The sequence below is a fragment of the Dasypus novemcinctus genome, chromosome 28 (genome assembly GCF_030445035.2).
Source record: "Dasypus novemcinctus isolate mDasNov1 chromosome 28, mDasNov1.1.hap2, whole genome shotgun sequence".
Lineage (NCBI taxonomy): Eukaryota > Metazoa > Chordata > Mammalia > Cingulata > Dasypodidae > Dasypus > Dasypus novemcinctus.
Genome location: NC_080700.1, coordinates 34,682,272 through 34,708,949, shown reverse-complemented (window position 1 = coordinate 34,708,949; position 26,678 = coordinate 34,682,272). Strand labels below are relative to the sequence as shown.

General features: G+C 42.8%; 1 protein-coding gene, 1 long non-coding RNA gene and 1 pseudogene across 4 annotated transcripts in view; 1 reads left to right on the top strand and 2 right to left on the bottom strand.

Annotated features, from left to right (window-relative positions):
• LOC111764390 (uncharacterized) overlaps positions 1-24,184 on the top strand; it is a 77,812-nt gene extending 53,628 nt beyond the window's left edge. Inside the window, exons 1-3 of one of the 2 annotated variants that reach the window (XR_009183891.2) lie at positions 13,867-15,840; positions 16,553-16,709; positions 19,654-21,782. This is a non-coding gene — a long non-coding RNA (uncharacterized lncRNA). Of the gene's footprint in view, positions 1-13,866; positions 15,841-16,552; positions 16,710-19,653 lie in introns of those variants that run through there. The other variant, XR_011647723.1, reaches the window with a different exon arrangement.
• LOC131276411 (large ribosomal subunit protein uL1 pseudogene) lies at positions 1,886-10,292 on the bottom strand (annotated as a pseudogene).
• Positions 18,597-26,678, bottom strand: part of LOC101437744 (katanin p60 ATPase-containing subunit A1) — a 52,560-nt gene continuing 44,478 nt past the window's right edge. For both annotated transcript variants that reach the window (XM_058289586.2, XM_058289587.2), the window contains exons 7-11: positions 25,793-25,951; positions 20,793-20,919; positions 20,158-20,292; positions 19,717-19,843; positions 18,597-18,963 (exon numbers count right to left, since the gene is read on the bottom strand). In XM_058289586.2, coding sequence (XP_058145569.1) covers positions 18,765-18,963; positions 19,717-19,843; positions 20,158-20,292; positions 20,793-20,919; positions 25,793-25,951 — 747 coding nt within the window. In that variant the 3' untranslated portion in view covers positions 18,597-18,764. The remainder of the gene's footprint in view (positions 18,964-19,716; positions 19,844-20,157; positions 20,293-20,792; positions 20,920-25,792; positions 25,952-26,678) is intronic.

Here is a 26,678-nt window from a genome sequence, read left to right as displayed (position 1 = left end):
CCAGCCTGCCTTCACAAGGACACAAGCCCAGGGCCTCCCATATGGCAGCCGGGAGCCTGGACAATTGAGCCACAGCCACTTCCCCTGTAATTCATTTTTATTTGACCACTATGGATGATTTGTCCAGTAAATTTGATTTTGTAACCCCTGACCCATGCGTGGGTCAGTGCTAAGGAGCCCTTGGTTTTTAGAGCCTGTAGTTGGCAGCTGTGACTCGAGAGCTGCGTGGTTCGGCAGGGGAGCTCTTGCTTTGGATCCGTCCTGTGTGATGATTCTACCGCCACCCAGTACTAAGGACAAGGTATTTAACGTCTCTGAACTCTCTGTGGATAATATCTCCTTAGAGTGCTGCTGAAAGGACTGCAGGAGATACTTTGTTTTCAAAATTAGTAAACTTTGTTTCAACTTCAAAATTAAAATAACAAGTGGAGCGGATGTGGCACAAGCAGTTGAGCGCCTGCTTCACACTTGAGAGGTCCCAGTTTCGGTTCCTGGTGCCTCGGAAAGACAACAAGAAACAAACAAAAAAACCAACTCAGGGAAGCTGATATGGCTCACTGGTTGCGCACCAGCTTCCCACATACAAGGAGTTTTTTATGAACCTTGTGGATTAGTTGTTTCAAATCCTGTGTCTTATCTGGGGCTTTGATATATTCCTTTGCTTGGGCCATATCTTCCATTTTCTTAGTATGGTTTGTAAGTTTTTGCTGATGTCTAGACATGTTTTTTTTTTTTTTTAAGACTTATTTATTTATTCCCCGTCCCCTTCTGCTCTCTGTGTCCATTCACTGTGTGTTCTTTCTGTGTCTGCTTGTATTCTCATTAGGTGGCTCCGGGAACCGATCCTGGGACCTTCCGGAGTAGGAGAGAGGTGATCTCTTGCACCACTTCACCTCCCTTTTCTCCTACATCTCTTATTGGCTCTCTTCTGCATCTCTTCTTGCATCATCTTGCTGTGCCAGCTCGCCGTGTCAGCTGGCACTCTTGCGCAGGGTGGTACTCCTGTGCGGGGGTCACTGCCACATGGCGCAGCATTCCCGCATGGGCTGGCACTCCGCGTGGGCCAGCTTGCTGTGCAGGCCAACTTGCCTTCACCAGGAGGCCCTGGGCATCGAACCCTGGACCTCCTATATGGTAGACGGGAGCCCAACTGCTTGAGCCACATCCGTTTCCCTAGACATCTGATTTTGATGTTGAGTTTACTCTGGTGCTTAATTTCTCTCACTTGCCTAGGGATTTAATGGTGGGAGGCAGCGTGTTACTTTGATTCTTGGTTCCACCTGTTCTGGGTCTTTAGGATTTTCCTTGTTTGGTTGCTCTAATCTGGGCCATGGACCCAGTAATGGGTTGTAGACCCGCTTCCAAGGGCCCTGGGGAGGGAGGCTGTAAAGGCCCAGAAAGGCTTTCTTATTTATTTCCTTTTATTTCCCTTGCATGCACTTACTTCCTTGGTCTTCCAGCAGATGGCGAGCCTCTGCATGCCCCTCAGCTCTAACCCTGGTCAGAATGTGTTTGCCATAACACTGACCAGAACAAAGTGACAAAGGATCCTGCTTGAGGGCTATTCAGAGCCTCACGATCAAACTTTCTGAGAAGCTGTTCTTCAGCCTTTGTCAGCTGCCCTTTCCCTTTTCCTGGGTTGGAAATAATTCCACTTCCCTCGGCATCCTCAACAACCTGGCCATTAGGGAGGGTGTTGGGAGGGATCAATTTCATTCTTGGTGGGCTCCCAGGAAAAACAGTGGCGTGGCCCCACCCAGCCTGGGAGGGCTTGTGGGACTCCACAGACCAGATGTGTTGGCCAAAGCAGAATCGGCCTTAGGCTACATCCTTTCCTCTCCCCTTTCCTGGGGAGATAGACCATAGCCACCAGCCAGAGGCTGGAGAAGTCAAAGCTGTCTGCTGCGAGGGAGGGGAATGGGTGCTGGCGGCTGCAGCTACAGGTTTTACTCACAGTGCAGGTGCTGGAGCTTGCCCATGGTGCCTGTGAAGTAAATCCAATTCTTCCTGAGCACTGACACCAGGAATTTCATAGGCAGGTGGATGTTGTACACAAGCTTATCATCTGTCATCTTCACATGCCAACAGCCACAGCTAGACACAGCACCTTCTTCATCCAGAACCTGATTGTGGGCGTCACCTCAACAACTTTGGCCACCATTTCTCATAGTGGGTCTTCAGGGAAGAGAACTTGCCTGCCTTATTCAGGACTGAGGCCAGGATTTGTGGAATTTTTTTGATAAGGGACTCAGAAACCAAAAAGGCATCATATTTCTTGGCCAGTTTCTTCACCAGCTTTTTATTCTTGAGTTTCTTTAGTGCTTTGATGTCTGTATGGGGGAATGTCCACAGCCTTGACCTCGTCACAGTGTTGTGGTCTCCCAGGAAACACAGAGAGGACTTGAGGTGGAGAGTAGACTTAAGCCTGATGGTGCCTGAGAAACATTCATCCTTCTGAGGGTCGCAGTTCTTCAAGCTGATCAGCAGCTCCACCATTGCTAAAAACTTCCAACATTTGCACTGGTTCCTGTGCAGGACTTCCTGCGCTGCCTCGTAGAGGGAATTGCGAAACACTTTGCTGCTCATGAGCTGTAGTGCTGCAATAACCAGGAGTCTCTACTGTGTTTTTATTCTCTGTTTCACTTATTTCTGCTCTAATCTTTGTTATTACTTCTGCTCACTTTGTGGTTAGTTTGCTCCAGTTTAGATCCTCCAGTTGAGAGGTTAGATCTCTCATTTGAGAAACTTTTTTCTTTTTAAATGTAAGCATTCAGTGCTATAAATTTCCCTCTGAGGACTGCTTTTGCTGCATCCCATAAGTTTTGGTATGTTGTGCTTTTCAATTTCATTTGCCTCAAGATATTTCCTAATTTCCCTTGTGATTTCTTTTTGACCCATTGGTTGTTTAAGAGTGTATTGCTTATTTTCCACATATTTGTGAAATTTCCATTTCTCCCTCTGTTATTGTTTTCTATCTTAATTCCTTTGTGATCAGAAAAGATATGTTATATGATAATATTTTAAAATTTACTAAGATTCGTTTTATGTCCTAACATATGGTCTATCCTAGAGAATGATCTATACTACTCAAGAAGAATGTGTATTGTACTGTTGAGTAAAGTGTTCTATACATGTGTCTCAGGTCTAATTGGATAATAGGATCAATCAAGTCTTCTATTTACTTATTGTTCTTCTTTCTAGATGTTCTATCCATCATCAAAAGTGATGGAGTTTTTTATGGTATGTTTGTGTGTTTTGAGGTACAAGGGCCGGGAATTGAACCGGGACTTTGTATATGGGAAGCCAGCACTCAACCACTGAGCCAGATCAGCTCTCCTGAGTTGGTTTTTTCATTTGTTTACTTGTTGTTTGTTTTTGTTTTGCTTTTCTAGGAGGCACTGGGACCCAAACCTGGGACCAACCATATGGAAAGCAGGTGCTCAACTGCTTGAGCCACATCTGTTCCCCAAAGTGGTGTTTTAATGTCTCCTACTGTTAATGTAGAACCATCTATTTCTCTCTTCACATCTGTCAATATTTGCTTCACATATTTTGGGACTCTGCCATTGAGTGCGTATAAATTTATAATTATTACTACTTGTTTAATTGATTCCTTTCTGTAGTGACCTTCTTTGTTCCTTGTAACCATTTTTATATATATGGTAGTGGACCATTTTGAGTCCCTTCTCATTTCCTCTGTACATATTTTTCAGATATTTTCTTTGTGGTTACCATGGGGCTTAAATTTAACTTCCTAAATCTATAATAGCTATCTTTGATTTAGTAACAACTTAACTTACAATAGTATACACATGCTCTGTTCCTAAACTCCTCCATACCCCCAGCTTTTTGTCATACTTTTTACAAATTATATCTTTATACATTGTATGTCTAAAGCCATAGTTTATTACTCTTACGCATTTGCATTTTAGCACCTGTAAGAAATAAAATGTGGAGTTACATACCAAAAAGTACAAGACAATATACTAATATTTGTACGTACTCATATGGTGGCCTTTAACACAGGTCTTTCTTTGTATAGCTTTAATCCACTGTCTAGTGTCCTTTCCTTTCTGTCTGAAGAATTTCCTTTAGCATTGTCTGTAGAAAAGATCTACTGGTAATGAACTTCCTCAGCTTTTGTTTCTCTGAGAATGTTCTAATCTCTCATTTTTGAAAGAAAGTCTTGCTGAATTTAAATTTTTTTTTCTCGGTACCAGGGCCAAATATTGAACCTCAGAACTCGAATGTGAGAAGCTGGCCCTCAACCACTGAGCCACATTGGCTTCTCCGAGTTGGTTTTTTTGTTTGTTTTACTAGTTCTTTTGTCTTTTTGTTTGTTTTTTTTCCCCAGGAGGCACTGGGAACCTAACCCCAGGCCTCCCGTGTAGGAGACAGGAGTTCAACCACTTGAGGCACATTTTTGATTGGCAATTGTTTCCTTTCAGGACTTTATGTATTTCATCCCACTGCCTTCTTACCTCCATAGTTTCTGATGAGAAATTGTTACTTACTCTCATGGGGGCTCCCTTTTTTACATAATACATTACTTTTCTCTTGCAGCTTTCAGAACTCTCCTTGTCCTTGGTATTTGAGTATTTGGGAACTGCTGTGTGTCTGTGCTTGATTCTCTTCATGTTTATCCTGTTTGGGGTTTGTTCGGCTTCTCAGATGTGTATATTTATGTCTTCTGTTAAATTTGGAAAGTATTCTGCCATTATATCTTTGAATAACCCTTTTGCACCTTTCTTTCTTCACCTTCTGAGATTCCTCAAATGCGATATTGGTATACTTGATTGTGTCGCACAGGACTGTTAGGCTCTGTACAGCTTTTTCACTCTTTCTCTTTCTGCTCCTCAGTGTGAATAATTTCAATTGCCTTGTCTTCAAGTTCCCTGATTCTTTCTTTTGGAAGGTTAGTCTTTTTTGCTGATGGTTTCTGATTTTTTATCTTGTTTCTTCAGACAGTCCATCATTTTTCCTTTCTTTGCCTTATAGTTTTTTAGACACTGTGCACTTTAATCTGGGATTTAATCCCTTGGGCTGTCTTGTCCTTAAATTTGTAACCATCTAGTGATATACAGAGAATTCCTTCTGTACCAGGAGATGACAAGATACCCCAATACAAACAAACACATCAGAAAATACCTTTCAGAGTCTGCAGATTGGCTCTGGGTTAGCTGGTGCTTTCCTTCAGCATTTAGCCCTCTGTCAAGAAGATCAGCCTGAGGTGAAAGCAAAGTGCAGGTCTTCTCTGTCTTATCTCAGCCTGTTTCTTTGTTTTTGTTTATTTCTCAAAGATTTATTTTTATTTATTTCTCCCCCCGCCCCACCCCCGTTCCACCATTGTCTGTACTCTGTGTCCATTCGCTGTGTATTCTTCTATGTCTGCTTGTCTTCTCATTAGGCGACTCTGGGAACTGATCCTGGGACCTTCTGGAGTAGGAGAGAGGCGATCACTCTCTTGTGCCACCTCAGCTCCCTGTTCTGCTACATCTTGTTTTCTCTCCTCTGTGTCTCTTGATGCCTCATCTTACTGTGCCAGCTCTCCACGTCAGCCAGCACTCCTGCGTGGGGTGGCTTTCCCACCTGAGGCAGCATTCCCATGGGGGGTGGCATTCCCACATGGGGCGGCATTCCCACTGGGGGCGTCTCAGCCTGTTTCTTGTCCTGAGCTTGAGTTCACTCATGGCCTAGGAATTTCCCTGTTAATAGGAATGAGAATATTCCCTGTGCTTCCTAAAAAATAGCCTCCCCTTCCTTCCAGTGCAGTAGTGTATGTCTTAAAGCCAGTTAACTTTGCCCAGCCCACTTTGACTTACTTTTTATACTGCTTTTGCTTTACTGTCTGCAGGAAAAGTATGGGAAGGCAAGGCAGAAGTAAGAGTCCTGGTTCAGTTTTTGAAGACACCACTCGATAGACTGGTACGCACACACCCCACTGTGCACATTGAGGTGGCTCTGCTCCCTCTGGAACTTGGCCAGGGACCCACAAAGGAAGCACAGGCTGCCTGTACACTGCCTGGGAAGGAGTGTGGGAGGGCCCATAGGGGGCACCATGAGCTTCTCCTACTGTTTCTACAGCCACGTTTTCTTGATTTGGCACTCACTCAGTTACTGACATTCTTTGACTGTTTTCCAGAGTTGTGAGGAGGATGGCTCTGCTAATTGTTGGTAGATGCTCAAAGATTCTGTAAGGGAACAGCAACCTGGAGCATCCTACGCCACCGTCTTGGTCATCTTGGTTAGTCCTGTCGTTGCTTTTTTATAGCACTCATAAAGTTAGAGTAACCCTTTAACTGCTTTCCTGTGTTTTGAGGACGGTGGCTCTGCCAGTTTTTCCTGGTTGTTCAATGATCCTTTAGGGTAACAGAAACCTGGAGCATCTTATGCCTCCATCTTGGTCACCCAGAAGTCTGGGTTTGTGTTTTTGGTTTTTTTTAAGATTTAGTTATTTATTTTTCCCACTTCCCCTCCTCCCACCCTGCTGTTTTTGCTGTCTGTGTTGTCTTCTCTTCTCATTTTCTCTCCTCTAGGATTCACCGGGATTCAATTCTGGAGGCTCCTGATGTGGAGAGAGGTTCCCTGTCAATTGCACCACCTCAGTTCCTGGTTTCTGCTCTTGCTTCACCTTAATTTTCCCCTTATCTCTCTTTTGATGCATCATCATCTTGCTGTGTGACTCACTTGCACAGGGCACTGGCTTACCATGCAGGCACTTGCGCAGGCGCTGACTCACCACATGAGCACACTTTTTCTTCTTCCTTGTCACCAAGAGGCCCAGGGATCGAACCCAGGTCCTCCCATATGGTAGGCGGAAGCTCTGTCACTTGAACCACATCCACTTTCTGGTCATGTGATTTTTTTTCTTCAATTTATTAATGTGGTATATTACACTGATTGATTTTCTTCTGTTGAAACCACCCTACCATACCTGGTATAAAGCCCACTTGATCATGATATATAATTTTTAATGTGATTTTTAATTTGCTTAGCACGTATTTTTTTAGGGTTTCTGTCTATTTTCATTAGATAAATTGGTCTGTTTCTTTTTTCATATCTTTATTTGGCTTTGGTAGTAGGGTGATTTTATCTTCATAGAATGAGTTTGGTAGCATTCCCTTCTATTCAATTTTTGGAAAGAGTTTGAGCAAGACTGGTATTAGATCTTCATTAAATGACTGGTAAAATTCAACTGTGAAGTCATCTGGTCCTGGATTTTTCATTTTGGGGAGATTTTTGATGAACGTTTCCATTTCTTGTGATTGGTTTATTGAGGTCTTCTATTTCTTCTTGGGTCACAGGTGTTTTTGGGTTTTTAACAATTTGTCCATTTCATCAATGTTGTCTGGTTATTGGCATGCAGTTATTCATAGTATCCTGGTATGGTCTCTCTTATTTCTGTTGGCGCAGTAATAATGTCTCCCTTCTCATTTCTGATTTTGTTTATATGCATTTTTCTCATTTTTCTTTGTCAGTCTAGCTTAGGGTTTGTCAATTTTGTTTATCTTTGTTGAGACAAGACATCGATTTTTTTCTCTTGTTGCTCATGTTTTGGGTGTAAGGTTGAAGGTACTACTGCCTACCACAAGATCTTGAAAATGTTTCCCTACATTTTCTTCTAGGAATTTAATGGTTGTAGTTTTAATATCTAAGTCCTTGATCCACTTTGAGTTAATTTTTGTATAAGGTGTGAGATAGGGGTCCTCTTCCTTTCTTTTGACTAAGGATATCCAGTTATCCTAGCACCATTTGTTCAATAGACAGTTCTGCCCCAGCTGGGTGGGCTTGGCAACCTTTTCAAAATTCACTCGACCATAGATGTGAGGGTCTATTTCTGAGTTCTTGATTCAGTTCCATTGGTCAATATGTCTGTCTTTATGCTGGTACCATACTGTTTAACCTCTATAGCTAGGTAATATGCTTCAGTGTCCAGAAGTGAGTGTCCTCCAACTTCTTCTTTTTAAAGAAATTTTTGGCTATTCATGGCCCCTTACCCTTCCAAACAAATTTAACAATTGGCTTTCCATTTCTGCAAAAAAAGGTTACTGGGATTTTTATTCAGATTGTGTTGAATTTGTAAATCAGTTTGGGTAGAATTGACATCTTAATGATATTTAGTCTTCTGATCCATGAACACGGACTGTTCTTCCAGTTATTTAGGTTTGCTTTGGTTTACTTTAGCAGTGTTTTGTAGTTTTCTGAATACAGGTCCTTCATGTCCTTGGTTAAGTTCATTCCTAAATATTTGATTCTTTCAGTCACTATTATAAATAGAATTTTTCCTGACTTCCTCCTCACATTACTCATCAATAGTGTATAGAAACGCTACTGAATTTTGCGTATTAATCTTATACCTGCCATTTTGCTGAACATGTCTATCAATTCTAGTAGCTTTGTTGTGGATTTTTCAGAATTTTCTAGATATAAGATCATATCTTCAGTGAATAGCAACATTTTATTTCTTCCTTTCCTATTTGGTTACCTTTTATTTCTTTATCTTGCCTAATTGCTCCAGCTAGAACTTAATAGACAATATCAAACAACAATGGTGACAGTGGGCATCCTTGTCTTTTTCCCATTCTCAGCAGGAAAGATTTCAGTCTTTCACCATTGAGTACAGTGCTAGCTGTGGATTTTTCATATATGCACTTTACCATATTGAGAAGCTTCCTTCTACTCCTATCTTTTAGAATGTTTTTCTAATTAAAAGAAGATTGTATTTTGTCAAATGCCTTTTCTGTGTCAATTGAAAGGATAATGTGATTTTTCTTCTTCATTTTATTAAAGTGGTTTATTACACTCATTGACTTTCTGTGCTGAACCACCCCACCCTTGAATACCTAAGATAAAACTCACTTGATTGGGAAGCGGATGTGGCTCAAGCGATTGGGCTCCTATTTACCATTTCTGGTGTCCTGGTGAGGACAAACTGCCCCACACTGCAGAGAGCTGGCCCGTGCCACAAGCTGACGCAACAAAAAAGAGACACAGAGGTGAGACACAGCAGCCCAGGGAGCAGAGGTGGCTCAAGCAATTGAATGTCTCTCTCCCACACTGGGGATCCTGGGATCGGTTCCCAGTGCCTCCTAAAGAGAAAGGTGAGAAGAGAAGACAGGCAGACACGGAAGAGTGCACAGCGAAAGTACAGAGAGAGCATACAGCTGTGCCACAGGTGGTGTATAATTGTTTTAATGTGTTTTTGGACTGGGTTTGCAAGGATTTTGTTGAGTATTTTTGTATCTATATCCATGAGAGAAATTGATCTGTAATTTTCTTTGTTCATAGTATCTTTATGGTTTTGGTATTAGGGTGATGTTGGCTTCATAGAATAAGTTTCGTAGTGTTCCTTCCTGTTCAGTTTTTTGGAAGAGAGCTTGCGTAAGAATGGTATTATATCATCTGTGTGTGTGTGTGTGTGTGTTACTAGGGATAGGGATTAAACCCAGGACCTCGTATGTGGGAAGCCAACACTCAACAACTGAGCCACATCGGCTCTCCTGAGTTGGTTTTTTCGTTTGTTTGCTTGTTTTGTTTGCTTGTTTTTTAGGAGGCACCAGGGACCAAACTTGGGACTTCCCATGTAGGAATCAGGCAGTCAACCACTTGAGCCACATCTGCTCCCCTATATCTTTTTTTTTTTTTCAGGAGGCACCGGGAATTTAACCTAGGACCTCCCATGTGGAAGGGAGGTGCCAAATTGCTTGAGCCACACCATTCCCCCTATATTATCTTTGAATAATTGGTCGAATTCACCTGTGAAGCCATCAAGTCTTGGGCTTTTCATTTTGGGGAGATTTTTGATGACTATTTCAATCTCTTTACTCATTACTGGTTTGTTGAGGTCTGCTATTCTTCTAGGATTAGTGTATGTTGCTCAAGTAATTTGTCCATTTTGTCTCTGTTGTCTAGTTTGTTGGCATTCAGTTGTCATAATATCCTCTTATTAGGTCTCTTATTTCTGTGGGGTATGTGGTAATGTCCCTCTTTCATTTCTGATTTTATTTATTTCCATCTTTTCTCTTGTTTTCTTTGTCAGTCCAGCTAAAGGTTTGTAGATTTTGTTGATCTTCTTGAAGAACCAATTTTCGTTTTAATTGATTCTATTGGTTTTTGTTCTCAATTTCATTTATTTCTGCCCTGGTCTTTATTATTTCTTTCCTTCAGCTTGGTTTGGGATTAGTTTGCTGTTCTTTTTCTAGTTCCTCCAGGTGTGCAATTATGTTGTTGATTTTAGCTCTTTCTTCTTCTTTTTTTTTAAAAGATTTATTTATTTATTTAACTCCCCCCCCCCCCCCCCCCGGGTTGTCTGCTCTTGGTGTCTATTTGCTGCGTCTTGTCTCTTTGTCCGCTTCTGTTGTCGTCAGCGGCACGGGAAGTGTGGGCAGCGCCATTCCTGGGCAGGCTGCTCTTTCTTTTCACGCTGGGCGGCTTTCCTCATGGGCGCACTCCTTGCACGTGGGACTCCCCCACGCGGGGGACACCCTTGCGTGGCACGGCACTCCTTGCGCGCATCAGCGCTGCGCATGGCCAGCTCCACACGGGTCAGGGAGGCCCGGGGTTTGAACCGCGGACCTCCCATATGGTAGATGGACGCCCTAACCACTGGGCCAAAGTCCGTTTCCTCTTTCTTCTCTTTTAATGTAAGCATCGAGGGATATAAATTTCCCTCTCTGCACTGCCTGTATCCCATAGATTTTGTATGTTGTAGTCTTGTTTTCATTCATCTCAAGATATTTGCTAATTTCACCTTCAATTTCTTTTTTGATCCACTGATTGTTTAGGAGTATGTTATTCAGCCATTCAATTTTTAATACCCAATAATAGTACTATATATTTGTTTGTATATATGAGAGAACATTCTCATATTCTGCTAACCACAGTCCATCATCCATCAACCACTGGATTCCCTGTGTTATATATAATCCCATGCTTTGTACAATCCATTCAAAGTGTACATGCAGTGGCTCTCATTTTCATCACAAGAGGTGTGCTGTCATCACTTCAGTCAATTTTAGAACTTTTTCATTACTCCAAAAGGAAAAATCCCATAACCTTTATAATCCCTTATTGTTGTCCCTTAGGACTGAAATATCTTCTTGCCATAGATGCAAAATATTACAATATTATGTTAAAGAAGATCCAAATAAATGGAAGAACATTCCATGTTCATGGATTGGAAGACAAAATATCATTAAGATGTCACTTCTACCCAAATCGATACCCAGATTCAATGAAATCCCAATTAAAAATCCCAACAGCCTTTTTTTTAAGAAATGGAAAACCTAATTATTGAATTTATTTAAAAGAGTAAGGGGCCACAAAGAGCCAGAAATATCTTAAAAGGGAGGAACAAAGTTGAAGGACTCTAACTTCTGGACCTTAAAGCATATTACTTAGCTACAGTTGTAAAAACAGCATGGTACCGGTATAAAGACAGACACAGAGACCAGTGGAACTGAATCAAGAACTCAGAAATAGACCCTCACATCTGTGGTCAAGTGATTTTTGACAAGGCTGTCAAGCTTACCCACTTGGGGCAGAACTGTCTATTCAACAATGGTGCTGGGAGAACTGGATATCCACAGCCAAAAGAAAGAAAGAGACAGATGGCCCTTCTTTGGAGCTGGTGTTTCTGCGTGATGGAAATGGACTCAGAGGGGATCTCTTTTCACAAGACTTGCATGCTACTTTATTGGAATTGTAGTTGGTGCTGGGTTTAAGATATATGTAGGGGATTTGAATCTCTGGACTGATAATATGACACCCAGGCCCAGAGCCTCAACAGACTTCAGCTCCTACACTTTGACTTATTGGACTTACTCCACTCAGCTAACATGGAGTTGAAGAAGGTCAACCACCACAACATGGAGCCTAGAGTGTCTACAACTAGAAGCGGGAAGAGTGCATCCAGTACCCATGTGCAATCTAAGCCCTCACTTGACATAGGTGTGCAATGGACACAACCAATCCAATGTCCACAGAGGAAATGTGAAATGGGTGTGGGAACGGTAGCCATGGGGGCTGCTGGGTGTGGGGAACGGGAGGAAGAGATGAGATGTGGAGGCGTTTTCGGGACGTGGAGTTGTCCTGGATAGTGCTTCACGGACAATTACGGGACACTGTAGATCCCCCCAGGGCCCACTGGATGGAACGTGAGAGAGTCTGGGCTATGATGTGGACCATTGACTATGGGGTGCAGTGATGCTCAGAGATGAACTTACCAGGTGCAATGGATGTATCACGATGATGGGAGAGAGTGTTGCTGTGGGGGGAGTGGGGGGCGGGGGCGGTGGGGTTGAATGGGACCTCATATATTTTTTTAATGTAATTAAAAAATAATAATAATAAATAAATATTTAAAAAAAAAAAAAAAGAAAGAAAGAGGATCCCTACCTCACACCTGAGACACAGATTAACTCAAAACAAATCAAAGACCTAAATATAAAAGCTAGACCCATGAAACTCCTAGAAGAAAATGTAGGGAAACATCTTCAAGATCTTGTGGTAAGTGGTGGTTTTTTAAACCTTACACTGAAAGCACAAACAACAAAAGAAAAAAATGGACAAATGGCACCTCCTCCAACTTAACACCCCTTTGTGCTTCTCCCTCCAGTTAGGGCAGTGTGCATCATGTATCTTGGGGCACCCAGGTTAGGTGCCTAAGTATTTATTAAGAGTTATTGCTTCTTGGTGAATTACCTCTCTTATTAGTACATAATGACCTTCTTCTCTCTCACCATCCACTTGCTCGTGACTCAGGTCTGGCCAGAGGTGAGATACAAGGAGGCTGCTGGCCACAGCCACTGAAATTCACATCCACATGCTCTCTGCCTTGGCCACGTCCTCCATCTTCCCTGGGGGGCAGCGTCTGGCCCCCTCGGTGGCTGCAGGGAACCTGGTGTCATCAGGCCTTAAGCTGTGGGATCCATGGGTTAGTACCTCCGTCTTCTGTCCCTCTGTCCCTCTACCCCTCAGGGATGTGCATCACTCTCCTGGTCTGCGGGACACCAGCAGCTCCCCACCCCCAGCAGCTCCCCCCGAGGGCAGCTCCCTCCCCAGAGCAGCTCTGCCCCCCATCAGCACCCCCCCGCCCCCTCCCCCGCCAGGGCAGGTCCCTCAGGCAGCTTTTTACCCTTGGTCCTCTGTTTTTGTGGGAGGTGGGCCCCACCTCCCCACTCCCTGGAAGTCTCCATCTGCTCATCTCCATGAGTTTCCTCTGGTAGCCAGTTTCTCTCATTAGGGTTTTCTGGTTATTTGGTTTGTGCTAAGGCTCCTCTTTCACATTTGTTTCAGCTTTCTTTAGAGTTGCCTGACTTAACTGATCAAACTGGGCCCGGCACCCAGAAATGAATGTGGACTCGTTCCAAAGAGCCAGTTCCTGAGAACCAGGTCCCTGCGGGGGCCTCTCCTGCTTCCTTCCTAGACGTGCCACTGTCCCCTGGCCTCGCCCTGCACCACCTGCACCCGCCTGTGCCCGGGGAGCCGCCCTCAGGCCTGTCCACACCGCCACCCTCGCAGCTCCCCACCTAGTGCCCGGCAAGACCCCACCCACAGCTCCCTGCCTGGCAAGGCCACCCTCAGGGCCGCCGGCGCTGCTCTTCTGCTGCTCACCCCTGCGCCGCACAGGCCATTCCCCTGCCAGTGCCCCTTTATGGGCGCGGCTGCTCTCGCGGTGTCCCCGCTGCTCCCACCACTCTCTACCCCGCCGCCTCCCCCACTGCTGGCCGGCAGCCCCCCACAGCCCCTGCCCTTTCTCTGCGACTGGTGGGACGGCCCCCAGGGCCCCTACCTGCCACTTCCCCGAGCCTGCCTGTGAGCTTTCCATGTGGGGAGGACAGGTGTACCCCGCCACTCTCTACTTCACCATCATGTGTGGTCATTCTTGAGATTAATAGATTAGTACTTTCATCATTTCCCAAACAATGCAAGAATCGTGCATCACTTTAATTCCATTCCTCTTCTGCCTTTGTATTTTTATTGTCATGCATCTTAATGCTTCATATACTGACACCCCAAAAGACATCATTTTTTAAATAAACTTTATTTTTAGAAAAGTTTTAGATTACAGAAAAGTTACATCAACATATAGCGGTTCCTATATACAGCACCCCTCCCTCCTATTTTCCCCCATTAATCGCATCCTTCATTAGGTGGTACGTTTGTTAAAATTAATGAACACGTATTGGAGCATCACTACTAACCAAGGTCTACAGTTTGCATTAAGGGTTACGCTTTGCGCTGAACAATTTCCCAGGTTTTGATAAAATGTGAAATGGCCCGTGTCCATCCCTCCAGTATCATGCAGGACAATTCCAGCGCCCTAACTGTGCCCCGTGTTCCTTCTACCTCTTCTTCCCTCGTGTCCTTCTTGTTGTGTACAGCATTTACGTGTATCCCTTCCACTGCCCCTTATTGCTTCCTGAATATCTGTGCTTCCTTCCGGGGCCATTTTTCTCCAGTCTAAAGAAGTCCCCTTAATATTTCTTGAATGCACTTGTTAGCAGCTAATTATCTGAGCTTCTGTGTGTTTTTGTTTTGCCTTCATTTTAGGAGAATATTTTTGGTGTATATAGAAACATATAGTAATGGTTTGTGGTTGTTTTTTTCTTAGCACTTAAAGACTGATTTCCATTATCTTCTGGCTTCTGGTTTCCTTTGAAAATCAATGTCAGTTTTATTGTTGCTCTTTTGCAGATAAAATGTCTTTTTTTGGGGGGGGCTGCTTTTAAGATTTTTTTCTTTGCCGGGTCTTTTCATTTTACTGTGACGTTCCTAGGAGTGGTTTCCCCAGTATTGTCCTGTCTTGGGATTCTTTAATTTGTGACTCGATGTCTTTTGTCAGTTTTGGAAAAAGATGGGCATTATCTTCTTAGCAGTGCTACTACCCCATCTTCTTTCATCTTCCCTTCTTCTTTTCCATTTAAGTTACACCTTTCCACAGGCCCCCATGTGTATCTTATGCTTTTTTGTTTTTTCCATCCTTTCAACATGCAGATTCGCTCATCGATCCATCTAATTGAACTAATTTCATTTGTTGAACTTTAAGATTTATTTTTATTTATCCACCCCTCCCGCCTCTTGCTTGCTGTCTGCTTTCTGTGTCCATTTGCTCCGTGTTGTTCTGTGTCTGCTTGTCTCCCTTTGTTGCATCATCTTGCTGGACCAGCTCTCTGCGATGGCGGGCTGTCAGCTCTCTGCGTTGTGCGGGTCAGCTCGCCTTCACAAGGAGGCCCCGAGACACGAACCCAAGGCCTCCCAGATGGTAGACGGGAGCCCGACTGATTGAGCCACGGCCACTTCCCTGAACCTGTTAATTTTAGTAACTTAAAGTTCCTATCTGCTAACTCTAGTACCTTTGATTCTCTTGGGGTCTGCATTTTTCTCCTGATCCTCTCTCTTCGGTCTTATTTTTTATTGTCTGAAAAATCAGAAAAGCTCTGGGCCATTTTCTCTTCCACAAGGAGGATATGCTCTAGCCCCGGCAGCCACACCAACGAGGGCTGACACCTCACTAACCCAAGATGGGACTTTTGTCTTGAGAAATCTGAAAAATCCGGGATGCAGAAAGCAAAGGAGCTGGGATAGAACTGTCTTGTTCCATGTAAATGTCATCAAAATAGTCAAATTCAGCAACAGACTTGGTGTCAATTTTTGTTCAAAGCTGTCACTTTTTTTTTATAGTGAAGAATGAAAATCTAGAAAATTTGGAGGAAAAGGTGTATTTTGGAATTGTTAGTCTAAGGATTTTAGTTCATGAGTGGCCTATGACTTCTGGTTCCAGTTTGCAACTAATTGTCATTCAAGAAGAGGTAGTAGAGATTGATGGACAACAAGAAAGTTAGTATGCTTTTTAATTGGAAATTAAATTCTATTAATAAATATTTAAATTTGTGCTAGGTATTATGCATGTGTTAAATTATTTCATTGTGTTTCTAATTTGATAAGAAGGCACTCTAATATTACCTGTACCCAATCATTTATAATTTTTGTTTTAGTTTTTTTTTTTTAGGAGGTATTGCTGATTGAACCTGGGACCTTGTACATGGGAAGCAGGTGCTTAACCACTGAGCTACATCCGCTCCCCAATGAGAGCTGGTTCTTAGTTTGTTTTTAGGAGGTACCAGGGATAGAACCCGGAACCTCGAATACGGGAAACAGGCACTCAACCCCGAGCCACACCCGTTCCTTAATTTTTAAATATTGATCATATTCATACATGTTTGTGTATCACTTTTAAATGTTATGTATATCATTTAACAGAAATAAGAAATGAAGAGACTGAATTTGGTTCATCGCCCTGCCACCATTTGCTCTGGCTAAGTCTCCATAACTAAGAGAAGTGGAACTGAGCCTAAGCTTGTAACAGAGAGCGCTAAAGCAGACTGAATGAGTCAGGTTGCAGGTTACATGCCCCACAGAGGGGAAAAATACGGAAATTGTCTGAATGGGACAAGTTCCTTAGACACAGAAATCAGGCTGTAAAATTCATCTTATGGGGCTGTGCCATTATTTAAAATAAAGAGTAACTGCTTATTTTTTTCTTTCACAGGCACAACAGAAGGATGTGACCGAAATTGATATTTTAGTCAAGAATCAGGGAATCCTCAGACATTCAAACTACACTGTTCCTTTGGAGGAAAGCATGCTGTACTTTATTTCCCAAGACAGTGACATTTTCTTTACCCTTCCCAACCTCTCCAAAAAAGGTAATTTAAAAGAGCCTTATTGAAAGTGTTAAGGAAATTCTTTCCTTGGTTGGTTGCTTCATTGTATATGCTTTGTTACAAGAGTATTTGCGAAGGAAGCGCTCAACCACTGAGCTACCCCACTCTGCGTTATTTTTTTAAAGATTTTTTATTTATTTCTCTCCCCTCCCTCTTCCCCCCACTCCAGCTGTCTGCTCTGTGTCCATTCGCTGTGTGTTCTTCTGTGACTGCTTCTATCCTTATCAGCGGCATGGGAATCTGTGTTTCTTTTTGTTGTGTCATCTTGTGTCAGCTCTGTGTGCGGCACCATTCCTGGGCAGGCTGCACTTTCTTTTGCGCTGGGCAGCTCTCCTTACGGGGTGCACTCCTTGTGTGTGGGGCTCCCCTACAGGGAGGACACCCCTGCGTGGCATGGCACTCCTTGAGCGCATCAGCACTGTGCGTGGGCCAGCTGCACACGGGTCAAGGAGGCCCGGGGTCTGAACGGCAGACCTCCCATGTGGTAGACAGAAGCCCTAACCACTGGGCCAAGTCCGCCGCCCATTAGGCACTTTAGTAACAGAGAAAAAACCTGTCTAAGGTCTCAGCTACGGGTGCCGTCAGTGGGCAGTAATGGTTAGAAAGCGGCTTGGACCTAATTATTCTGCCCAACCTGTGCAAACTGAGGGATCTGACTCTGCCTTGGGGACTGTCTTAGTCGCCAAGTGGTGCTGATGCAAAATACCAGAAATTGGTTGGTATTTATAACAGGTATTTATTTGGGTAGAAACTAACAGTTACCAGGCCATAACGCACCACAGTCTTTTCCCACATGTTGGAACAAGATGGCTGCTGATGGCTGCCAGGGTTCAGGCTTCCTGGGTTCCTCCTTTCCCAGGGCTTGCCTCTTGGGGCTCAGGGTTCCTCTCTTCCCGGGGCTCACTTCTCTTCCCTCACAACCAAGCTCCTCTGTGTGCTTACCTTCCTGGGCTCCAGCTCAAGGCTCCAGTATCAAAAATCCAAATTCAAAACTCCAGCATCAAAATTCCAACTCCGTCCTTTGCCAAGTCTTTTATCTGTGAGTCCCGCGACTCAACACCCTACTGACATGGCCTAATCAAAGCCCTAATCATAATTTAATCATACCCAGGTACAGACAAGTACAAACATAATCCAATGTCTAGTTTTGGAATTCATAACCATATCAAACTGCTACAGGGACCATGGCTTATCCTATCCCTTCTTTCCCACAGTACCAAGAAGAAACTTCTTGTCCTTTTCTGCTCCCTCAGTCAGCTTTGTTAAGGTGAACTTTGCGTTCAGAGTTTCTCTGACCATTAGAAACTATTAAAATGAAGCGAGAGCTGTCTACATGTTAGCAGTCCTGTCTTGCCACGGGAGGAGGACATGTTTGATCTGGACAGTAATTACAGTGCTGACGCCAAGGCTCACGTCCACCAGGAGCCCACCAGCATCCCAGGCCCAGGACGAGCTCGTGGGCGTGTGGGCCAAGCACCGCGCTCTTTGCCCAACAGCAGAGTCTGGCTCTCACTTTTCAACATCACCCATGTTGACATACAGTTTACGCCGTGATCTAGTACAGACAGTTCTTGCCTTTACTCCAAGTGATACAATGGTACTTTCTACTTCATTCCGTTTTTTTTAAATGCTGACCACAAACCATCATTTTAAAAACAAAGCCCAAGAAAACAGTCTCTTAAAAACGACAAACTTTAGAGGTAGATGAGTATGGACGTGTGGGGGCAGGACACTAGGGAGGGACGTTTTATTTGGCCTCGCTGTCTTTAATTAGTTAAGAGAGTTTTCATAGCTTAAGTAAGAGCATTTCTCTTGCAACATTTGTGGTCTGAAATAAAAATCAGGTAATGCCAAAGTAAAACAAAGTTGTTTGCATCTTTAAAAAAGTACCTTTATTTAAGTACAATTATAAGGTTTTCAAAAAAAATCTTATCATGAAAGTTTAAAAAAATATAGCACTCAGTGCAATGAAAATACTACATTTAATAATTATTCAAACAGGTAAGGCAGGTTTTCTCACAGTTCACATGTGAGAATTTAGCATGATCCAAACTCTAATATCCATTTCTCATATCTTTCAATGTCCGCAGCAGATACTGACTTAGAAACCTTTTTTAAAGCCATTTCGAAATCCTCCATAGTGGTAGGCATATGCATTTCTTCTCTTGAAAGATTGCGGATCTCCTCTGGAGTCAAACCTTCAATACGTCTTCTCATTGCCATCAAGGATGCATCCCTAGGTATTAGAATTTATTTTAAAAAGCTTACCTGTATCGACATTTTGATTAAATGAAAGAAAACCTTTGACTAGAACATTTTTCAATGCATGTATTATAAAATTCTGTAATTATGATCCTAGTACAGACACACACGATTCTTACGTAGAATTTTGTATGAGAATATAAGAATGCTCTGGGTTATGTTTTAATAGTTTTATCTTCCTCAGTGAAATATGGATGCTAATTAAGTAACCAGACTGAGCATGAAACCCAAGAACAAGTAAAAGGGTATAACAGGAAGCTAGGAATTGAATTTCAAGCGCCTTGTTAATAAGCCTCTAAATGAGTCTTATATTAGGACAAAAGCTATGTGAAAGAGATCAGAGGCAGTCTTTTTTATTTTTGCTGTTCTGTCACCTCACCTACACCGAAAATGAGATTGTACTCTCCTTGGATATACCAAATCAGTATGTTTTATAATCTGTTTCCCACATAACACTACAGGGAAAGAATGCACCAAGACAATTATTGATTTTCTATTTTATACAAATTGTTCTAACCTTAGCTTCCTGAACTTACAGCTTTCAAACGAACTGGACGCTCTTCATGACATGTAATATATCCAGATACTTGACCAAGGCCTGTTAACACTAACTTGTGTCTCTGACTACAGATTGTAATGTGGGTCTTTACTTTTCTTATTTCAGCACTAAAAACTTTATAATAGAAGTTGATGCCCACACGAATTAGGCTTCCAAAATAACCCCTACCTGCACACGTTGGTGATGTCGGCACCTGAGTAGCCTTCCATGTTTTCTGCTATGCCAGCAAGGTCAACGTCGTCAGCCAGCTCCAGCTCGCGCAGGCTTATTCGTAACAGCTCCTCTCTGCCTTTTGCTAATGGCAGAAACACAAATTTTAAAATATATGCATTTGGCATAAACACATTGTATCATTATTTCTCAAGTCTCTTTTGTGTGAGTTTTCTAATTCTTGGAGCCCATGTGCTTGAAGATTCAGGAGTCCTTCTTACTACAGTTTTAATTTCCTAGTAGCCAGTGTTTTCAGGCTCTAGATCTAGCCAAACTCGAATGGCCAGATATCCAACATGTTTCTTAAAAGAAAGTTCATAAATACAAGAATTTGAAATTTCTACACACAAACACCTGAGCATTAATGTGAACTTTCAGATAAGATTTAAATGAAAATACCTGAGGGCAGTGGAATATAGATTCTTTTCTCAAGCCGTCGTCTTAAGGCCTCATCAATATCCCAGGGGAAATTAGTAGCCGCCAGAACCATAACCATCTTGGAAGGGTCATCATTTTCAGAAGCACCTCCAACACCTGAAAGAAAGGTAAGGAGAGAGAAAAAAAAAGAAATCGCCAAGATGCTACAAAACGAAGTTCAGATACTTAAGTACCAAATATTTAGCACAATACAAAATTGTATGGATCTTTGAACTTCTTGAACACTTAAAGCTAACTGAGAAGTAGTCCAAGAAAAATGAGTTTTTATGATATGCAAACACAAGACTACCAGTTTAAAAATTTTTTTTGAAAACCATATAGATCCTCTAAATCCAATTTGCATTTATTTCAATTTCACAACTAAAAGAAAGGAGATCACTTCATATGCCAAAGGGCTCAGGGTACCGGATTTATCACCATCAATCTCCAGGAAACTGGCCTAGACTTCAATACTTGCTGCCCCTATCGCAGGAGGGTGGTATGGTAGGAGTCAGGAACCCCCGTAAGAAGCCTGGGGCTAGCCTGTGGTACCCCTTGACCCACCAGAGCTGGGACCAATCCAGCTGCCCGCCCCAAGTCTGGTCTTGTCAACACACCGTCCATCTGAACCAGCAATTCTGCCTTCACCCTCCTGCTGGCTTCGTGCTCTTCAGACGTCCCTCTGCGACTGCAAATGGAATCTATCTCATCAATAAATATGGTGGCTGGAGAATAAAATCGAGCCTAAGGGAAGAAATAATGCAATACCAGGTTTTCATTTTGAAATAATCTACAAGTTAGCAATTAGAAAACATCTGAGTGATTAGAAAACATCTGATGAGCCCGCCACACTGGGCACCTCTCCCTCTGGCCCTAATACTTGGGGTGGGAGGTAGAATTAGAAAAGCTGAAATAGTCTCTTATGTAGTCTTATAATAATATACCTAAATATTACACGACAAATTTTTTTGTTCCACTTAATAATGCAACTATTTATTGATGAGTGATATAAATACAGGATTATCCTATACACTACAACGACTTGGATAACCACTGTGGGAAAAGGTAAATCCAAGTTGATACTCTAGTGTTCTAGTAAAAATTTGGTTAGGAAGAACTATTATCTTAAATAAAACTATTTAGGATGATGAATGTGATTAATAGTACAAATATAAGAAAGTCCCTCCATGAACTAGAACAAATTTATATCACTATTACAAGGTGTTCATGATGGGAAGGGGGGTATATGGGAAAAAATATACCTAATGCAAACTACGGATCACAGTCAACAGTAATATTTCAATATCCTTCCATTAACTGTAGCACAGGTACCACAGCAACGCTGTGTCAATAATAGGGGGAATAAAGGTAATGGGGTTTGTCTTTCTGAAACAATAAAAATATTCTAAAATTGATTGTGGTAATAAAAGCACAGCTCTGTGATTATACTGAGAACCAATGATTATACACTTTTAATGGACTGTATGGTATGTAAATAAAACTGCTTTTAAAAATATATATATAAAAGCATATACATGTCCTCTAAGAAACTCTAATTAAATTGCCATTCTCTCCCTATGACTAATAAAAGTATATTTTTATCCTAAGTAGTCAATGAGAAGAGTCAATTAACAGGGCACATTTTTTTCACTAAGATAAAATTCACATAACATGAAATACACCATTTCTGTACAATTCAGTGGTTTTCAGTAAATTCACAATGTTGTACAATCACCATGACTAATTCCAGAATATTCTGATCATCCTAAAAGGAAACTGCCCATTAGCAGTCACTTCCCATCCTCTTCTCCCTGTCAGCTTTTGGCACCCAATCATCTCCTCTCGGTCTCTCTGGAATCGCCTGCTCTGGACACTTGTGTAAACAGGATCCTCAGACACTTGGCCTTTTGTGTCCGTCTGACTCCATGCAGCACACTGACGTCAGGGTGCATCTGTGCTGTATCATCTACCAGAAATTCATTCCTTTTCAAGGCTGAATATTAACCATTAAAATATAAGAGTATGTATTTTATAAGCTTATGTATTATATATATATTATAAGCACTTTAAATGTATTTCTTCCTCAAACCCAAGAACAGGGAAGAATAATCTGATCCATTATATAAGCCTCAGACAGGTATTACTCTACTAAACAGCTGCGTAAGACTCCACATTATCATACTGCTTTTAACATTTTAAGGAAACAATTTACTACAATACCTAAAGTTTGTTGTGAATCATTTTTAGAACATTCAAAGAAATACCCATATTTACAGAATCACCGCACAAGAAAGTTTGAACCTAAATGATGACAAAGATTCCTCAGAAGAGAATTTGAATGAACAAACATCATTTTAAAGGGTTTTCTCAAAATAAAAACGGCAAATGGACAGGACAGATTTGAACATATCCTCAGTCTTACCAGTTTGTTTTGGACTACAAGGGGTATAACTTACTAAAGCATTAAAGGCAACTGCTGAAAGCACTGTGCCTCCTATGGATTCAGTTTTAGTCTATTTAACTTAGAAAATGCTAACATTTTAATCTCACTTCTTTTTCCTAGTTGAAAATTTGAATTCTAAGTCATCTATTCCGTCCAGATCTCATTTTTAATAGAGCTGTTACTTGGATTTTAGGTTCTATGTATAAAAAATTTGTGCTTTATTTTCAAGAACTGGAGAGGGGAAGAGAATGAACTTATCGTTAAAGCATCCAAGAAAATTCCCTACTGAAATTCTAGCCAGGTACCATCTACAAACAGAATTTACAGCCACAAAAATTAAATTTCAATCTGTTTGATACTACTCCAAGCAAACACACTAGGCTGGTTTTCCTCAAACACTTGGGGAGCGGGAGAATGGTTCTGGGTGACCCAGGAGAGACCTGGGAGAGCTCAGTGGGCGCCAAGTGTTTCTGCCTGCACAGCATCCACTGCCGGTCAAGAAGCCTCTCACAGCTCCTCCCTTGTCCACACTTCCTCCACTATTTCAAGAGAGGCCAGGGAGCTCGAGGGCTGTGGCTGAGCCCACCCACTGGGTCACTCTTGACATTCAACCACCAAGAAGGTTCAGGCAGAGGCAAGTGACGCAGACAGTCAACTGAGGAGAGCTGGGCTCCCGCGGTTACCGTAAGGACAGCACTGGAGGACTGCAGCCCCCATGGACATCCAGCCACCACTCGGGCCTAAGAGCAAAGCCGGCCCAGAAGGACACAGAGCTAAAGGTCAGCAAGAAATTGATAGACTCAGTATATGTTCAGTATATGTTTCTAAAATCCAAGAAAACCACTGGGCCCAGCTAGACCTACAAATCTAAAACTTCTGAAAACCCCCCGGTACATGGCCCGTCATTTACTGGGTTTCCAACATTTTAAAATAGGTTTCTCAAGTTATTGTGTTCAGTTTGTTACCTTGCCGTGTGGAAAACCCTGCAGAGATTTTCACCAAGTCCAGGGTCTTATTTAAAATAGAGGCCATGACGCATGCCCAGCATCTAGAGAGCTGTAAACCAAGACATGCAGAGGCAGTACAACTGCTTCGTGAGAGCGTCCACGGGGCTAAGAGAAAAAACTGAAACTGCTTTCAATTTCAAACATGAGCTCTAACCACCAGGCACAAGGGCAGGCGCTCCAGACTGCAGCCATGGAGTGTGACTGAGCCCTGCTCAAGGGGACAGCTCAGGGGAGGACACTCCAGGAGGAGCAGCGAGGTCTCTAACGGTGGTTTGTGAATTTCCCCAGCAACCAGCGATAACATTACGCCTTCAGAAACCTCTCTATAAAAAATCAGCACTTAGTTAAGAAACTTCCTCCACAGAAGAAAGCGGTTATTTTTCTGAAATGTGAAACACTGTGTTGAGAGAGGGGGATGTGGCTCAGGAAGTTGGGCACCTGCCTACCAGATGGGAGGTCCTGGATTCGGTGTCTGGTGCCTCCTAAAAAGATGACGAGCAGACAGCAACGGGGGGGAGAGGAGGGAGGAGGGAAATAAACAGACAAAGCAGTTCTTAAACTGTACAACAGCTTGTATCTATTGCACCCTTCTGAGTCGGACTCTAAGCAATTTACATGTATTAGCTGTTTACAAGTATTAGCTTGTTTTACCCTCATAACATTACAGAAATAGCCCATGTTACTTATCCTCTTTTTACAGATAAAGCAATTTGCCCAGCTAGGAAAGTGGCAGGTGGGCTTTGAACCCAGGCTACCTGATTCTAACAACTGCACACTGAACTGTATGTGCTATTTAACTTAAGTCTTTTAAGGGCTTAGTTATTTGAGAATACTGACTGGTAAGACATTGTTTTTTCCTGAAACAATGGGCACAATGATTTTTCAAAATGACCTAAGAAGTTCTCCATTTGATTCCTATTTATGCTAAGGAATAAGAATGAGCTATTAGGAACACGTTAAAATTTGCATCCTGGTAGAATTACCAAAGTAGAAAGAGAAAGAAAAAGGGAATTGAAACAGGAAGCAGACCTTCGAGGAAAGGAACACCTGGCGCTGGAAGGGCTTCCTCGGCTTGTTTCATGTGGGCCTGGACAGGAAACCTGCAGGTCGCCTGGGCGTGGCTCAGGAGGACTGGGGACGCCACGGCTTTGTCACTCTCTCCGTGGTAAGCAGGCCCTGCCCTACTACACTGTTTCTTCACTGAGGGAAGGGAACTCATCAGTGAAACTTAAATCCTGAAGTCTAAAAGCTGTTGAATTCAACCCAAACACTCTCCCAGAACTTGATGAATTCCATTTCTCCTCCTACTGGTACCCGGATGTATGGAAGTAGAAGGAAAAGGAAACTCTAGGAAGAACTTAATCCAAAGATCGAGCCACTGAACTAACTCAAGGTATTTGGTGTGGTTAAGAGACTGGAGGTGACCTAAAAAAGTTTCATTTCACCCTTCAGCCTGAATGTTAAAATTCTGTGCCTTGATTTCCCAGGGCGGCCCTAACAAGTCCCACAGACTGAGGGTGGCTTCAAACTACAGCCACTTCTCATCACCCAGCTCTGGAGGCCACAAGCTGAAACCGAGGTGTTGGCAGCACCACGCTCTCAGCTTCCCTGCCCGCTCAGCCTCCCGAGGGACAGCCTCTCCTCCTCTTCTCCCCGTGGCCTTCTCCCTGTGGCCGTGAGAAGAGGAGGCAGAGGCCGTCCCCTGTTTTAAGAGCACCTGTCACTGGATCCAGAGCCCACGCTACTCTTACCTAATGACACGAGCAGAGATTTTTTTCCAAATTAGGTCACCTCCTGAAAGTGTGAGTGGCCATGAATTTTGGGGGGGGGGGGGGGTGACCCTATCCAACCCCCTACACACTGCATTTACCATCATGTACCTAAGCCTACTGATTTAAAAGGCATAAGAATAATTTAAAAACCCTACAGCCGATTAGGAATTTTAATCCCGTAATGTGAGCGTGCCCATGAACCAGCACTGAGGGAGAGCAGGCGCCAGAGGAAAAGGAGCTATTCACGTTGGGAAACGCCGTGGGCTTTCAGTGTACAGGAATCACGCACTGGGCAAGACGCCACCCTGCCCAGCCAGTCCACACACTGGCGACAGGCACAAGTCCTGATCTTTCCTTCTAGAGGAAAGAGTCACAGAGTTGTCTCAAACATTCACCATTTCAAACAGAAGACGAACAAGCTTCTCAGACTCTCCTCTGTACTTGGAGGTGAGAGTTGATGAAGAGACGTTGAAGAAGGTCGTCTTGCATTCTGTCGCGACGGCCTTCGCGAGGAGGGTCTTCCCCGTGCCAGGTGGGCCGACCATCAGCACCCCCTGTCGGGAATAGAACAGCGTAAGCAAGGGGTTTACCACCCTGCGCACAGGCTGCCGTTATTTGTTCTAACTCACAAGAATTCCATCACCAAAGAACCGATTTCAACCAATTTATCATAATATATTAAAACCAATGAAAGGCAGAAGGAGACTTCATCACAATTCCCTTTCTCCATTATTTAAATTTTGGAACTCAGATGAAAAACCCCCCAACATTGGCACTACTAATCTCAGTATATTTCCTGCTAGTCTTTTTGCCCAAATTAGGTGTATTTTTTTCAAATATTTGTACTCAAAAGTGTGTCTACAATTTTGTATCACACTTGTTGCTTAACATTTAAAGGATTTTATATATTAGTGATAGTTAAGTGCGAAATAAGACAGAAGCTTTTATTTCTAAATCCAAGGAAAGTTTTCTGACAGTCTCCTTTCAGATCAGCCCACAACTTTAAAGTCCTTTTCAGAGGACATACAGTTTACAACCTCTGAGGTAAAAAGCCTGCCACGTTATACTTAAAAAACAAACAAAAAAAAACCAAAAAACCTGGAAAAAAAGCAGATACTTTTCTCATTAACTGTTAAAGAACAATTCCCAAAAACACAGGATACAAATTACATATAAAAAGCCTGACGTATAAAATGGAGTGTGTGTGCACTGGCTGGCGAGCGTATAGCCGCATCTACATTCCTGTTCTAAATCTGCTGTGTATTCCGCTTTCTAAAGGTC